General features: G+C 39.9%; 1 protein-coding gene across 5 annotated transcripts in view; it reads right to left on the bottom strand.

The window, feature by feature from the left end:
• Plekhm1 (Pleckstrin homology and RUN domain containing M1) overlaps positions 1–17,310 on the bottom strand; it is a 229,808-nt gene that overhangs the window by 58,758 nt on the left and 153,740 nt on the right. For 2 of the 5 annotated variants that reach the window (XM_068226261.1, XM_067141303.2), the window contains one exon: positions 4,886–5,150. The exons of the other annotated variants lie outside the window; for them this stretch is intronic. In XM_068226261.1, coding sequence (XP_068082362.1) covers positions 5,037–5,150 — 114 coding nt within the window. In that variant the 3' untranslated portion in view covers positions 4,886–5,036. Of the gene's footprint in view, positions 1–4,885; positions 5,151–17,310 lie in introns of those variants that run through there. 5 annotated transcript variants of the gene reach the window in all.

The following is a 17,310-nucleotide window of genomic DNA, read 5'->3' on the forward strand; positions in this document are numbered from 1 at the left end:
TGAATAAATTATATGTTACCTCAGTAAGAATCATACTGGAATATTCTGTAATAATTTGGAGCCCTTATACAAACAAGACGTCCTTAATTTCTATACAGATACTATGAAACATTGTAATAGGACGATTTGATTCTTTGGACTTGTTAAACCACATTTCTTACCAAGCTAGTTGGCCAAGCAGTTAGAGCCGCGCAGCTGTGAGCTTGCATCCGGGAGATAGTGGGTATGAACCCCACTGTCGGCAGGCCTGAAGTTGGTTTTCCATGGTTTCCCATTTTCACATCAGGCAAATGCTGGGGCTATACATTAAGGCCACGGCCACTTCCTTCCCACTTCTAGGCCTTTCCTATCCCATCATCATCGTAAGACCTATCTGTGACAGTGTGACATAGAACAAATAGTAAAAAATAAATAGACCGCATTTCATTCCACGCTCCGCAAATAAGATCACGTCAGCACCAATTATTTCACGTTCAAAGGTAAAAAGTATTGCATCAGTCAAATTCACCTTTCGTAACAATAACAACGCTTTATAACACTGTAACAAAAGAGGTCGATATATTCACCGAAACAGATAATAAATTCAAAATAAACTAAAAGCCTGCCTTTACAATTTGTAATTTTTTGATGATTCTTCTTTCTGGTATTCATCATATTTTCCTGTTTTTTTTAAGTTTGTTTTTGTTTTGTATTACCGTGTGATTTCATTGTGCATTTTTCTTTTCTTTTAAATTGTAAGTGGTATCATATATAATGCCGGCCCCGTGGTGTAGGGGTAGCGTGCCTGCCTCTTACCCGCAGGCCCCGGGTTCGATTCCCGGCCAGGTCAGGGATTTTTACCTGGACCTGAGGGCTGGTTCGAGGTCCACTCAGCCTACGTGATTAGAATTGAGGAGCTATCTGACGGTGAGATGGCGGCCCCGGTCTAGAATGCCAAGAATAACGGCCGAGAGGATTCGTCGTGCTGACCACACGACACCTCGTAATCTGCAGGTCTTCGGGCTGAGCAGCGGTCGCTTGGTAGGCCAAGGCCCTTTAAGGGCTGTAGTGCCATGGGGTTTGGTTTGGTTTGGTTATCATATACAATGTTAATATTCATTTTGTTTTTGTGTTGATTTAATGTTTTTTTTAATAAACTTCATACATACAGATTGATAATGAATGTTAAGAAGGTACTTAATTGGGTGTAAAGAAAGAAAGAAAGAAAGAAAGAAAGAAAGAAAGAAAGAAAGAAATGAATGAAATGAATGAATAAAAACAAACAAACAAACAAACAAACAAACAAACAAACAAACAAACAAACAAACAAACATTGTAAAGTCTTGAAATGACCCTTCTTCAAGTGATAATGATGATGCTTGTTGTTTAAAGGGGCCAAACATCTAGGTCATCGGCCCCTAATGGTACGAAATGAGACGAAATGCAATGACAACGTAAAAGTACAAAATTCATACCAGAATTTAAAACGTGATGATCAAGAATGAATGAATGAATGAATGAATGAATGAATATGAATTTAAAACAATCAGTGGATCCGACCAGCAATGCCTCACCACTATAGGACTGACCAAGAGACTGCATCCAAAGCACAATCCTGAATCGATGATGCTTGTTGTCTAAATGGGTTCAATATTGAGGTCAACGGTCCGTCATAATGGCACTTATCGCTAGTAAAGTAGAACCATGGTATTTCTCAAGTTGCGGTACTAATCAAAGGTAGCGTAAACTCACGGTGTCCCAAACATTATGGTACTACTCACAAGTATTGTACCTCATACATACAATGCTGACCTATGGTGTTTCTCACATAATGGCGCCACTTGTAGGCAACACAAACCCATCTTGCACCTCACATAGGTGTACTAATCACAGGGACTGGTACTATTGTTTCTCACTTAATGGTACAAATCACAGGTACTGGAAACCTACAGTGAACCACTCTCTGCTGCTACTTATCACAACCCTATTGTGTACCTAACATAGTGGTACTACTCGCAAGTAAAGGCGACCCATGGCTTTCTCCGCGTGATGGTACTAATCACAAGTCGTTTCATGGTTCTAATTCAATCATTCCTTGGTTGCCCCTTTTAGTCACCTCTTACGACAGGCACGGGATACTGTGGGTGTATTCTTCATCTTTGTCCCCATCCAGAGGGAGTAGACAGAGAAAAAAGAAGAAAAAGAAGGGATCAGTCACTTTGAAAATGAAGTAACGGATGACGAAAGACAAGGGCTTCGAAGGACGTGAAAATGAAAGACTACCTAGGCCTCGAATCCTCTAATACCGTCGGGGTCGGAAAAGAACAAGAGTTGACCAAGGTAGGTCGGGCAGGATAGATGAAAGTGAGGAGCCTGGCACAAGTAAGTGGAAGCAATGCCAGGACTCAGCTAAGGGCCCCGTGGTCACCAAACCACGCTCCCAAGTTGGGAGCACCTGGGGCCCCTTTTAGTCACCTCTTATGACAGGTGGGTGTATTCTTCATCTGCATCCCCCACCCACAGGGAGTCTTCTTCATGTAGTGAGGAAATTGAAGAGAGAGAAATTCAACCTCCCCCCTGAATGACAAGATGTTACTGATTATGACAATTGTACTATAATTTAAATTTGTTGATTTATTATTGTTTATTGGATTATTCAACATAATTCTGAGAATGAAATTTCCTCCAACAGCGAGCATATGTTTCTGCCATGACTGTACTTATACGCAACTGAAGGTGCAAAGCTATCTAACAACAGTGTCGCCATAAGAATTGTAGTCTTTTGTTAATCCTGGACACACTTTAGGCTTTTCAGATTTTTCTAGGTATTTTTTGTAGGATAGAGAAAAATCAAGAGTTACCCCAAATATTTGGGGTGTGGTTTGTGATTCAGTTGTTTGTCAAACAATGCATCATTTATCTCTTGTCTTAGAAGCCGATTGTGATGTTTAAAAGCTGTTACTTCTATTTTAAATTGAAGTACTGATTAAGTAAGTTCAGATCCTGGATCATGTTTTGTTCTCCTCCAAGTATATTTTAATCTGAATTGCTATTATCACCACCACCATTTCAATATTTGGGAGACAGTTTCTATAATATCACTTGTACATAAATTGAATAACAATGAAGCCAAGACAGATCTTAGTGAGTGTCTGTTCTTATGATGAATGACTTGCTCATCTTATCACCCATATAAACTTTTAAAAAGATATTGGTTTCTTAACACAGCAGACAACAAAATAAGTAATCCTTTACAAGGTATGTGCAATTAAATTTCAGCAATAACCCATTGAAACACACTGTATCAAAAGCAGCCTACCAGTTCAGGCAAGATTCTCCAATTCAGTATATAATACTCATCAATATTAACAGGCCAAGAATTTTGAAGAAAAGACTTCAGGTATGAGGGGCAATAATTAACTAGCAGGACCATCTACTTATTCTTAAGGCATAAGTAAAACAAGAATTTTTACTATTTTGCGGCATGTAGGGCCTCCGTGGCTCAGGCAGCAGCGCACCGGCCTCTCACCGCTAGGTTCCGTGGTTCAAATTTCAGTCATTCCATGTGAGATTTGTGCTGGACAAAGCAGAGGCAGGACAGGATTTTCTCCAGTACTCTGGTTTTCCCTGTCATCTTTTATTCCAGTAACACTCTCCAATATCATTTCATTTCATCTGTCAGTCATTAAACATTGCCCCAGAGGAGTGCCACAGGCTTCAGCAGCCAGCACAATTCCTATCCACCCCTCTAGATGGGGGCTTCATTCATTACCTTCCTGATATGGTTGAATGCCTAGAAACAGGCTGTTGATTTTCATTTTTGTGGCATGTAGGCAATACCCACAGTGCTAAACCTTGGACTACAGAATGAATGAGCAAAACGGTAGAATGTCCCCACAATGGGGGATTGAACTTGCTCCAACATCCCTCAATGTTTTTCTAACCTATAAAGTTATTTTCACTGTAAGAATGATTAATAAAACCCAGTACACAACTGAGAAACCTTATCATCGAGTGGGTTCACGATGAAGTAACCAAACATATAAAGACATCAGTGAAAATATTGTTAATAGATTCAGCAAACCTTTGAACTGGAGATAAGCTTTAAAAATTGGATAAAACTCGCCCCACCTTGTCTGTGCTGATTACTAAATTTAATGAAGGACTTTGGATATATAAGAATGAAAAAGTAAAAGAATAAATGTCAGTTTTGGCAATTTTGAAGAAAAGACCTCAGGTATGAGGAGCAATAATTAACTAGCAGGATCATTTGCTTGTTCTCAAGGCGTAAGTAAAACAAGAATTTTTACTATTTTGTGGCATGTAGGGCCTCCGTGGCTCAGGCAGCAGTGCACCGGCCTCTCACCACTAGGTTCCGTGGTTCAAATTTCAGTCACTCCATGTGAGATTTGCACTGGACAAAGCGGAGGCAGGACAAGATTTTCTCCAGTACCCCTACAAAAATAATTAATAACTAAATTGTTGATAGATACACAAGTACCAAGTCTTGTATGAGATGGCTAGTGAAAAAAGGTAGTATACTACACATTTCAACTATGTTTTGTGAAGGAGCTAGTGAATACAGCATGGGTATAATAAGCGAGACATGTGAAACACTCCAAGTTTCTTGTTGTGTAATTTGATGATCACAGAATAAGACATTTTTCCAAGCTCCTTATCAAAGAATGTTTACTTCTGGGACAAAGACCTTCCTCAATATATTCAAGAGCTCTAACAATATCTACATATTATTTTATCTGCCACATCAAAAGAAGCTGTCAATCGACCACATATCTTTATACATTCTTGAGAGAAGCATCGTACCTCAAAATGCCGTCTCTCTGGTGATTCCAGAACTTGCAAAAGTTTGTCTCCCCAACATTGTCTTTTTTCAAAAGAACTAATATCCAGAGCATTACACAACATATGTATTTTAAGTGGCTGGACAATCAATTTCCAGTGGGGGGTAGATGAGGCAGTTCTCTCCACTGGTACCCTTGATGTTCTGGCCTAACAATATCTGATAACTGGCTGTGATCCTTCATAAAAGACCAGCTTCAGTGTGAGCAGACGAACTCGGATGAACAGGTGAAAGTAGATATTAGTTGCATGTTCTGCATAATCACATCCCAACATCTCCTGAGCTGCAGGTGGACTTGGCAGGATTCCAACTGTGTGCGAAAAATAATGGCCGACACACCAATAGGTTAGACCAGTGATAGCTGCACTAATTTTATTGTAATCAATATAAATTCTTATAACTATATTGGCAAAGTATTTTATAGTTAATTTTGTATTCAATTTTCCACTATGTTAACTTCAACTTAAAGAACTAAAAAATAATCATAATTTTTGGCCCATTCTATAGTATATATTGTATTTCAACAAAGAAATCACTGCATCAGCTTTCCAATACAGCATTTTTATATCATCTAGTGAGAAGACAGGTACTTGAAATGATCCACCTGCTCCAATTTGGTATTTCTACCTAGCCTAAATTCTCTTATGTCTCATCAATTCAATACATCTGAATGCTGAAATTTATATGCTACTTCCAAAGTATCTGCTCAAGTTCTAACTAGTCAGACTTAAAGCATTTGACAGACAAAAACTACAACCAGATCACAAGTGAAAGACAAACTGCCTACACAATTTCTACCTAAATGCTTTAACAGGTAATTCAACAAACATGCATACATAAATTACATACGTACATACCAGTGGTATGCCGTGATCTTAACCAATGAGGACTATGTATCATGAATAAATAAGCGAATTCCAACAGTAATTTGTCATTTATTTAATCGTGTCAGAAACATAACGTCAAAGATATTAAAATAAAATAAATCCAAGAATTGGTACTTCAATAATGTTATTTGCTTTACGTCCCACTAACTACTTTTACGGTTTTCGGAGATGCCGTGGTGCCAGAATTTAGTCCTGCAGGAGTTCTATTACGTGCCAGTAAATCTACCGACACGAGGCTGACGTATTTGAGCACCTTCAAATACCACCGGACTGAGCCAGGATCGAACCTTCCAAGTTGAGGTTAGAAGGCCAGCGCCTTAACCATCTGAGCCACTCAGACCAGCAAATTGGTACTTCAAGCACATTATCATCACATGGGTCTACCCTACACAAATAAAATTTCAATGTAGTGTGACCAGTATCTAGCCAATTCGCACGCTTCCTTGGTGGCATCAATCAGGTTCTGAGAACAAGCAGCTGTGCACAACTTGCTGACAAGATGGTCCATGGTCTGCTCTTCACCGCATTCACACAGTGTGGAATCGCAGGCGAGCCTCCTGCACAGCCTGTTGAGTGCCTTCCATGTTGACCAACTCTCCTCATGACCTGAGTGAGGCTTTCAGAAGGTACCATCCTTTACGCAAGATAGCTGTAACTGGAAGGCCATGAGTTTACTTGAAATTTTGAAGGAGGTTCACTGAGGCTTTCTGTTGATATTCATGTAGGGTATGGACCTTCAAGTTCAATGCCTTAGATTTCTCTAGTCTGGCTGCAGAGTCATGACATATACCTGGAAGTGAGATACCTGCTAGACAGTATACTTTTTCAAGTGGTGTAGAACTAAACAATCTGTAACAAGTCTTACAAGTCTCATTTAAGGCAATATCCACTTGATCAACGTGGCTGGATCTATACCAGGTGGGACAGGCATATTTTGTAGCTGAACAGCAAAGGGATATAGCTGAAGTTCTTATGGTGCAAAGCTACGTCCCCCAGGTTGTACTCAATAGTTTCCTAAGAATACTCTTCCTTGCTGATACCTGCCTTATGGTGTTCAAGCAGTGTACTCTATAGGTGAGTGCTCGATTGACAGTTACTCCTAGATTTTTGGGAGTGAAGCAATGTTCTAGTTATGTATTTTCCCAGGTCACCTGCAGTCTCCTTAACACCTGCCTGTTTTTGAGGTGAAAGACACAGACTTGCATTTTTGATGGATTTGGTTTCAGTTGGTTCTCCTGCTAATAATCACCTAGATCTTACAGAGCATGCGAGAGCTTCTCTTCAGCATGTTCAAAACTTGCCTCTTGAACTGCTAGTGAGATCATCTGCATAAATAAATTCTTCGTCCCTTCCAGGCAGGCTGATCATTAGTACAGATGTTAAAAAGTAGAGGAGTTAGCACACTTCCTTGTGGAAGACCATTCTTCAGATTCCTCCATCTGCTCTGCTGGCCTTGAAATTCAACAAATAATTTGTGGCTTACTGTGTCGTAGGTTGATGTCAGGTCAATAAAAACTACCACAGTGAATCTGTTGTTTTCAAAGCTATCTTCCATATGCTGCATGAGATTTTATTTCGGAAGTACAATTTCTCCATGGTCTAAAGCCTGCTTGTTCTGGAATGAGTAATGGGTCTACCATTTCAGACAGTCTATCCAAAATAATTCATTCTAAGATTTGGTAAAGATGGCACAACAATGAGACTGATTGGTCTGTACTTCTTGGGATCACTTGCATTCTTGCCAGGCTTGTGTATTGCAATAACTCCAGCTTTTCTCCACAGCTTAGGTATTTTGCAGTTGTTGATGCAATTGCTGAATGAATCCAAGATTCATCGTTTACAATCAGGACCAAATTGTTTTGAGTTGTTCGATGCAGATATCGTCAAGACCTGCTGCCTTACCATTTCTGCACTTATTAAGAGCTCTATTAAGATCTTCCAGAGTGAAATGATGAGAAAACACTGCTTTCCTGGTAAGACAATTTTTCTGCTTTTCATCTGGTTTAAGTGCAGCTTTACTTGGTTTACCATTCTCGACAAGTTGACTAACAGTTTCATTTGCAGGGATGTTACTTTGTAATGAGGTCTTAGTTTTATCATTACTGAGATGTTGGAGTAGGGGCTGGCTGGCCGAGGCGGTAAAGGCGTGCTCTGTTCGCCCGGAAGGACGTGGGTTCGAATCTCCGTCAGGAAGTCGTAAAATTTAAGAAACGAGATTTCCATTTCCGGAGGTGCATATGGCCCAGAGGTTCACTCAGCCTACACCGAAAATGAGTACCAGGTTAATTCCTGGGGCAAAGGCGGCCGGGCGTAGAGCTAACCACTCTACCCCATCACGTGCCGAGGTTAACAATGGTGTAGGCCTTTACCTTCCACTCCTCGAAGGACCTCCATGGCCTGTACGGAGGTAACTTTGCTTTGCTTTTGAGATGTTGCAGTAAACTCCAGGCAGTGAACTATTTCTTCCCATATTTAGTTCCTCCGTTAACTTAATCCATTGGTTGTGTTTGGATTCAGATATGGAGCAAATGATGCGCAGCCCGCTTGAGATGGTTTTGTCACTGAAAGGCTTCCTTTGGAAAATGTCTTCGTATTTTTTTAACAGAGTGGATGCTTCAGAAGTAAGACTTTGAATATAAGTGGTCATACAGCCTCTAGGAACAGATTTTTGGGAGCAACATTTGTAATATGCAAGGGAATAAGGAAAACCATGATGCATTTTTGCAATGCCTAGGAGGCTGTTGAATGCAAACAGACAAATAGGCATATAAACACACAAGTAAAACCAAGTTAACTTCATTTGTACGAACGTGTAATCCTCCCATGGCGTTTTTGAAGAAATGTTCTCAATAAAGACGTCATAGAAACCTTTTCTACTCTACAGGTCATCAAGAAGACCCATTTCAATGGGCATCGGTGAAAGGGCAGATAGCAAGTCATGGAACTGAGTGTTTGTTTGATACACACGTTTTTTATTTACTGAAGGCTACAGGAGGTATGCTCCGTGGATGTGCTCAAGGGTATTATTGATATCAAGCAACGAAGTATGTATGGATAGAAAATGCTTCCTCTGCTAATTCAGTCTCTTTTAAAAGCTTCATCATTTCATTTACTGTTACATACGTACATACATCTTCTTTATAAACTGTTATGCCTTTCAGCGCTCATTTACTGTTTTACCTGAAAAATCTGATAGGCCGTACACGACCAGTAGTTCGCTTTCTAGTTTGACAACATCAGAAACACTGTAGTAATATTTTTTTTTGCTAGTTTCCTTACGTTGCTCCGACACAGATAGGTCTTTTTTGCTATTTGCTTTACATCGCACCGACACAGATAGGTCTTACGGCAGTGATGGGACAGGAAAGGCCTAGGAATGGGAAGGAAGCGGTCGTGGCCTTAATTAAGGTACATTTGCCTGGTATGAAAATGGGAAACCACGGAAAACCATCTTCAGGGCTGCTGACAGTGGGATTTGAACCCCTGACAGTGGGATTCTAACCCACTATCTGCCGGATATGAGCTCACAGCTGCGCGCTCCTAACAGCACAGCCAACTTGCCCGGTCCACAGATAGGTCTTATGGTGACGATGGGATAGGAAAGGCCTAGGAGTGGGAAGGAAGCGGCCGTGGCCTTAATTAAGGTACAGCCCCAGCATTTACCTAGTGTGAAAATCGGAAACCATAGCTCAGGGCTGCTGACAGTGGGGTTCAAACCTATTGTCTTCCAAATGCAAGCTCACAGCTGTGCGCCCCTAACCGTATGGCCAACTTACTCGGTTTAGATAATTCTACAGCCATTCTAAGAAAGAAAATAATGTTGATTTTGCGTCCCACAAACTATTTTTACAGTTTTCGGGGATGTGGTGGAGGCAGAATTTTGTCCCGCAGGAGTTCTTTCATCTGCCAGTAAACCTACTGACACGAGGCTGCCGTATATGAGCACCTTCAAAACCACCAGACTCAGCCAGAATCAAACCTGCCGAGCTGGGCTCACAAGGTCAAAAACCCTCCATGGCTGAGTCTTTTATTCTACTATGAAATTCGCCTCACACAACTCCACCACCTAAGCTGGTTTATTTGCACAGCTTCATCCACTGTGTTTATTCCTAACCTAGCCTTTATCTCCTCATTGCAAGACCCTCCTCTAATTGTTCCCACCTGTTTGTACCACAATAATTCTGGCAACTTTCACATGTCTGTTACTTCTAATTTATGAATAAGATATCCTGACTCCACCTAGCTTTCACTCCCGTAAAGCAAAGTCAGTCTGAAAACAGGCCAGTGTAAAGATATTTTTGTCTGGGAGCTGAATTATTTCTTGAAGAATATTGTTGATCGCTACTGCGAGCTCACTGTACTTGCTTTGCAGCACCTTGATTCAATTTCACTTACTATACTACCATCCTGGGAGAATATACATCCTAATTATTAGAAATAACCAACCTCTTTCAGTAATGTATTCCCAATCTGACATACAATCCTCGAAGGTTTCTTCCCTACCGACATCAATTTAGTCTCGGAAATGCTAATCTTCATTATGCTAGTTACTGGACCTCTCTTCAAGTTGAAGCCAACAAAGATGAAAGATTACAACCTTGTCTAACCCCTGTAACTACCTTGGAACAAGAACTCATTCTATCATCAACTTTCACTGCAGCCCAATTATCAACATTCAACATAAATGCCTTTGACTGCCTCTAATATCCTCCTCCTGATGCTATAATCCCCCAGCATACATAATATCTTTTCTCTTGGTACTCTGTCACATGCCTTCTCTAGAACTACAAAACTTAACTGTCTATTAAACTTGTAGCATTTTTAAATTGCTTAGCGCAAACTGAAAATCTGGTTCTGACCCCTCTGTGACCTGAAACCACACCGGTTTTCATCCAACTTACTTTCCCATGTTGATTGCTCTCTCCTTTCCAAAATGCCTGTTAACACCTTGCCTGGTATAATGATCAATGACATGCTTTGAAAAATTCTGCAATCCTTTCCTTTCCCTTCGTTATACAGGCTCTCTCATACACATACCAAGACTGTTAAAGCGGAGTAGTTACTCTCCAATATGTAAGCTGTAGTATGGGAGGCACGCGCACAGTTCTTGACCTTGCAAGTAGCCTGCACATGTTCGACCTGGCAAGCATTAATTACCAGTCTGAAACTCAGCTGTTAACATGGTGAAACAGTTATCATTGCAGCACCGTATTTTCTTATGTAAAAGCTCTGGTTTCATCTTAAGGGTCGTGTGAACAGTCATAACTCTCGCTATTGGTGTGCAGAAAATCCTAATGGTGTTTATGAAGTCCCTCATTATGATAGGAAGATGGGTGTTTGGTGTGCTGTTAGTCCAAGACGAAAAATTGGGCCTTTTTTTTTTTTGAGATGACAGTAAATGACATTTTGACGCTGTTCTTCCATCAGTTAACGGAAGAAGGAAAATCGCGTAGGTGGCTTCAACAAGATTCAGCCCCTGCTCATACAGCAGAAGATTTCAAATCTCGGAAGTGTTTGCAGATACAGTGATCAGTGCTGGTCTATTTCCCCCTCATTCTCCATACCTAACAGTGTATGAGTTTTTTTTTTTCAAGTTGTTTTACGTCGCACCGACAAAGATAGGTCTTACGGGGGCGATGGGACAGGAAAGGGCTAGGAGTGGGAAGGAAGCGGCCGTGGCCTTAATTAAGGTACAGCCCCAGCATCTGCCTGGTATGAAAATGGGGAAACCACGGAAAACCACCTTCAGGGCTACCGACAGTGGGGTTCGAACCTACTATCTCCCAAATACTGGGGTATGATTTTTACTTGTGGGGTAAACTGAAAGAAAAAGTATATCAAACAAATCCTCACACATTGAAGGAACTGAAAGAAAACATTACGAATGAAATCAGAAACATTACAGTGGCAGAACTCACTCGCGTCAGCCAGAATGTGGTTACCAGATACAATGCGTGTATAACACAGGAAGGATGACACTTCCAACATCTTTTATAAGGTATGATTTCATATAAGACTGTATACACCCTTAAAGCAGGGTAGACACACACGACATAAGTTCGGCAGGGGCAGCTGCCATAGCGCAGAGTACAAACACCATGCGTTCGGTCTTAGTTTATATGAGAGACCCTGTAGATAGGTGCTATTACTACTTTTACCCAATCAGAGGATAAATAACTAAATATCCATGCTAATTCTATTAATTTACGAAGCCATTTCATCCCTGCCTTCCCATTCTATTTCAACATTTCAGGTCTAATTTCATCTATTCCTCCTGTTTTCTAACAAAGTACGTAGTTTATTTACTGTCCTTTCCACTTCATCGAGCATAATTTCACTGCCATCATTGTTCTCCTCTCTATAAACCCGATTGTTAGTGACTTCAGCAGACAGATTTTTTAAGTTGAGAAGATTTTTAAAATATTCCTTCCATCTGTCCAGTGATTCCCTGGGATTTAAAAATAAGTTTACCTCATTTACACAAAACACTATTAATTTTCCTTTTTTCTACCTTTCTCACCATCATCATCATCATCATCATCATCATCGATTTTCCACTCCAGCAAGCTGGGTGCGGGTGTTTACGAGCCTCTTCCAGTTTGTCCTGTCCATCCACAGCTGATATTCCACCTTTTGCTGCCAAATTTACATCACGTTTGGCAAGGTCTTTGAAAATTTGCTTTTCCCAACTATCACGAGGCCTCCCTCTGGGCCGCTTACCAACATCATTTCTTTTATAGTATGCTTTTGGGGTCCTTATTGGAGCCATCCTTCTCATATGTCCGTACCATCATAATCTGCTTAATTCTAAGGTTTCCAACAAGCTCCTGTCCAATCCAAGTTGTTGCCGAATACTTTCATTCCTTATTTTTTCCCTCCTTGTCTTTTGGAGACATGACCGAAGGAACTTCATTTTAGTAGCCTGTAGGCGACTTTATGCAGATCTAGTCAACGTTACTGCTTCCAGTCTGTATGTTAGAATTGGTACGAGATATGTTTTGTACAGCGTGAGCTTGCAAGCTTGGGGAAATGAGTCATCCCAAAGTAACTGACGAACGGAGTGGCAGAATTTTGATGCAGCTTGTATTCCATTGCCTATTTCTTAGTTTATGGTATTGTCAGAAGAAACAAAGCTCCCTAAGTATTCAAGTTATTGATAATGTCTACTTTTTCATTTTGCACTTGCAGGTGGACTCCTTCAGGATTTCGACTCATCGCTAAACCGACGGTTTTAGTTCGGCTGATGATCATTCCCATTCTTTCAACTTCTTCTTGCCAAAAATCTAGTTTAGCCTGAACTTCTGTTTCCGTCTTACCCCATAGCAGAGGCTAACATCATCAGCAAATACAAGTGCATTTGTTGTCAGATCCTTCATTTTCACTGCTTTTATAACCTCATCCATTATAGTAATGAAGAGAAGTGGTGATAGACAACTTCCTTGTTGGACTCCGCTCTTGGTTTCAGAACAGTTTGACCTGCCTCCTTGAATTTGCACACAGCTCTTTGTCTCTCGATATAGTTGCTTTACTCGAGCTATAATCTCATCTGGCACTTCTTTATGTCTCAGACATTCCCATATATGCTTACCTGGTACATGATCATATGCCTTCTCAATATCCAAGAATACAACTATAACCATTCTATTCTTATCCCAGTATTTTTCCAAGAGCATTTCTAATACCAATATAAATGGTCCGTTATTGGACATTATAAATTTTCCAGCTATCTCATTCTTAGTTGCCAGCGTTTCGCCCCCATGTGCTAAGTTGGGCTCGTCAGTTGGTACCTAGCACCCCTACCAAGACGCATGGCTAGTGCATACCGTGGAGGCTACTGCGTAGGCTACTTGAAGCCACCGGCAGTGCCAATGCACTATGAGAGACTTTGTCTCACTAGCAAAAATTGATGCCTGCTTTGTCAGCAGATGATATAGATGTTGATTCCCATAGGGAATCTGAAATATTTGTCCTGAATGAGTAAATTTATAATACCAATATAAATGGTCCCTTGTTGGACATTATAAATTTTCCAGCTAACTCATTCTTAGTTGCCAGCATTTCGCCCCCGTATGCTAAGTAAAACCATGCTTACAATACATGCTGCGGTCATGTGATATCACTACATAAATATCAACAATATGCCATATATGGGAATGTCTGAGACATAAAGAAGTGCAGGATGAGATTATAGCTCGAGTAAAGCAACTACATTGAGAAACAAAAAGCTGGTATGGTTGGTATGCACTAGCCATGTGTTTTGGTAGGTGTGCTAGGTGCCAACTGACAAGCCCAACCTAACACACGGGGGTGAAACGCTGGACCTAAGAATGAGTTAGCTGGAAAATTTATAATGTCCAATAACAATATTGGTATTATAAATTTACTCATTTGGGACAAATATTTCAGATTCCCTATGGGAATCAACATCTATGTCACAAGAGCATTTCTATCGAAAAAATGAGGTCTAGCATTGATCTGTTTGCTCTAAATCCATGCTGTTCTTCCTCAAGTTTAGGTTCAACAAATTTTCTGATTTTTCTCTCCAGGATGGTCTCGTATATTTTTAACCCACGAGATAGAAGGGTTATGCCTCTATGGTTGTTACACTTCTTTTGGTCACCTTTCTTAAACAGTGGAATAATCACTCCTTGCCTCCAGTCACTGAGTATTTCATTTTCTTCCCAAATTTTATTTAGTACTCTGTACAACCATTGTATTCCAGGTTCTCCAAGTACTCTGATCATGTCCACATTGAACTCATCCAATCATGTAGACTTCTTGTTTTTCATTTTACATATTGCCGTCTCCACTTCCAGCCAGGTCAAACTTTCTACATTATAATTTAAAGGGTTTAGATACTTGTTACTGTCCAGAAAGGTTTCCCTGCTGCTTTACCAAGCCTTAACAAGTTTTCTTCTTGGAATCCACAACGATTTGTTTCGTTCTGTGTCTTTCATCTAAGTGCAATTCCCTACCTATATCAGTTCTTGTTTGGAGCAGTTTTTGAACAACTTCCCAGGTTTACAAGCTTTCTCAGACTACTACGTTCCACAAGGAAGTTTGTATTTTTCCACCTTTACACAAAGTTGTTTGGAAGTATTCCCTTGCCACTTCTGCTACAGCTTTCCTGCAAGTTGCCCATTCTTTTTCTACATCCTGAACTCAGGACTAGTTTTTTTAAGCATATAAAGTTTATCAAAAGGTACTACACAAATCTAAATTTCAGCCACGAAAATGCAAAGCGAACTGCAGCAGCTCTTAATACTTAGCACTTCACAAATTATTAATGTTATGAACAGTTGATTTTCTTCTGAAGACACAGAGCAAATTTCTCTACAAAACGTAAAGAATTTCACCTTGTTTTCCTGATGCAGCATAAGTCAAAAAAAGCCTATATCATGTTTATATACAATTGTTTGCAATTGGATTAGCTATGCTAAAACACCACAACCTGAAAAATTTCCAAACATAAGCCACATTGGGAAAAGTCAGTATACACCATTGCCTGGGAGGGTTAAAGGAGACACTAAGTGTGAAAGGAAACAGAACAATGACATACAGTAGGTATAAAAAAGTACGGAAGAAGGAAAGTTAAAAGGAAAGTTAACAGAATATCATGGAGAATATCTTGTCACAATGTCACAATTAAAAGAAGAAGATGCACCATGTTTAGACTAACAGCAATGTTTATTCTGACTAACATTGGTGATAATCCATAGAGACAGTTCCATATTTGAAGCACAGTTTATGGCTTTTGTAAAGGTGAGACACAATACATGTGACATACTGTTTACAGTACAGTACATATACACCAAAGTCACGTGGTCTCCCTACTTTGCAGCCCAAAAATGAGACTGCTAATCCTCCTCCACAATGCTTTAAACAGTAATACCACACAGCATAGAACCACCTCCAAGCAAGAGCAATCATAGTACACAAGAGCATTTCCTCAAGTTTCCTGGCGCAACGGTTCATGAAATGAGCAATGCAAACATGCCAGCATGGTGAGAGATGAATAGTCTGCTAGAGAAAGTATGTTACATAAGTAGGGCTGATTATCCACACAACATAAACGGAAGACCGTAGAACCAACTATGACAAATATTCATTTGTACACTGCAAAATTCAAAACTGGAATGTTTTACCTTCAGCAGTCTAAGAGTCTATTCCCAAAAATGTGTATTACTTTAAAATTGTGAAAATTTTGTATAACTGCAATTCCTTTGTAACAGTGCTTAATTATTTTGGTAAACAAGTAGCTACTGTATTGTTTAATATACCACAAATTGCACACTTTTATGACAAGAGGAAGTAACTGCAGTTACTTGAATTAGTCAGTTGTAAGGCATCATTCCAAAGCAGATTATTTTTCATTTAGAGGACAGTTGCTATTTTACTGTTCGCAAATACAGACACTAGAATATATCTCAACTGTAATGCAATACAGTAAGTTTAATGTGACTGTTGACATGTAGATCAGAGCCATAGGACCTCCAGTTTCGTGTGAAACCCAAACCACTCGGATATAAGTCTTCATTTTTAAAATCCCATTTTCAGTTGTTGGAATTCAAGCTATGGTTTTGGTGAGAAGATAGTGACAGCGACACTCCACCATCACATCACTCCAACATTAATGTATTGTTTTATATAATAATTAATAATAAATAATAATAATAATAATAATAATAATAATAATAATAATAACAACAACAACTCTGCCCGCCAGACCGAAGCCCGGGGCCTCATCTCACAAGTGATCAGGAAGGAGGAGGGGGAGGAGTAACACCTCATTAAAAAACTTGGGTCCATCTGGCTCTGGATGTTAGCACCCTGTAAGGGCCCTGCCTAGGGTTACTGTTGAAACCCGGTCAACAGTCTCAAAGGCAGAAGAGGAATCTCCGAATCCTAACAGTGGAAAGAGCGGAAGAACCTAGTGGAGTAAACCACGAAGAAAAATCAAAATTTCGGACTAACAATCCGATCTTGGAATTTATTTCCTACCCTGTACTATGTACAATTTCAACTGCAGAATGGAAAGCCTGCTGAGAGAAAGCACTACCCCAGGTGGTAGCTCGGAAGAGAAATCCACCATTGCGTTATGCAATGCATCAGGACCTAGGGTTCTAGGGAGTCCCAACATCTGCAATAAGGATGAGTTGGAGCATCCTTGGTATCCTTCCAGACTCAAGTTTAAGAAGAAGTTTTTTGCAGGTACTTTGAATGTAAGTTCTTTAATAAAAACGGGTAAACAGAAAGAACTGGAAATTCTTTTAGATAAACACGAAATACAAATTCTAGCAGTACAAAAGCAAGATTTTTGGACGAAAATGTAACAGAAACCAAGAACCATAGAATTTTTAAGGGTAAACCGGCAATCAAAATTATGAAAGGAACGCCACTACTAGGTGCTGCTTTTTATGTTCATAAAATTGTAATAGGTAATGTACCAGAATTCAAATCTAGTTCAGAAAGAATAACTCACCTCACAATTAAATGAAAAAATAAACAGTATACCTTTGTAAATTGCCATGCACCAATAAATGAAGGTAACAAGAAAAATCCCAGTAAAGTAGAATTATTCTG

Source organism: Anabrus simplex, chromosome 2 (assembly GCF_040414725.1).
Source record: "Anabrus simplex isolate iqAnaSimp1 chromosome 2, ASM4041472v1, whole genome shotgun sequence".
In the NCBI taxonomy this organism is placed as follows: Eukaryota; Metazoa; Arthropoda; class Insecta; order Orthoptera; family Tettigoniidae; genus Anabrus; species Anabrus simplex.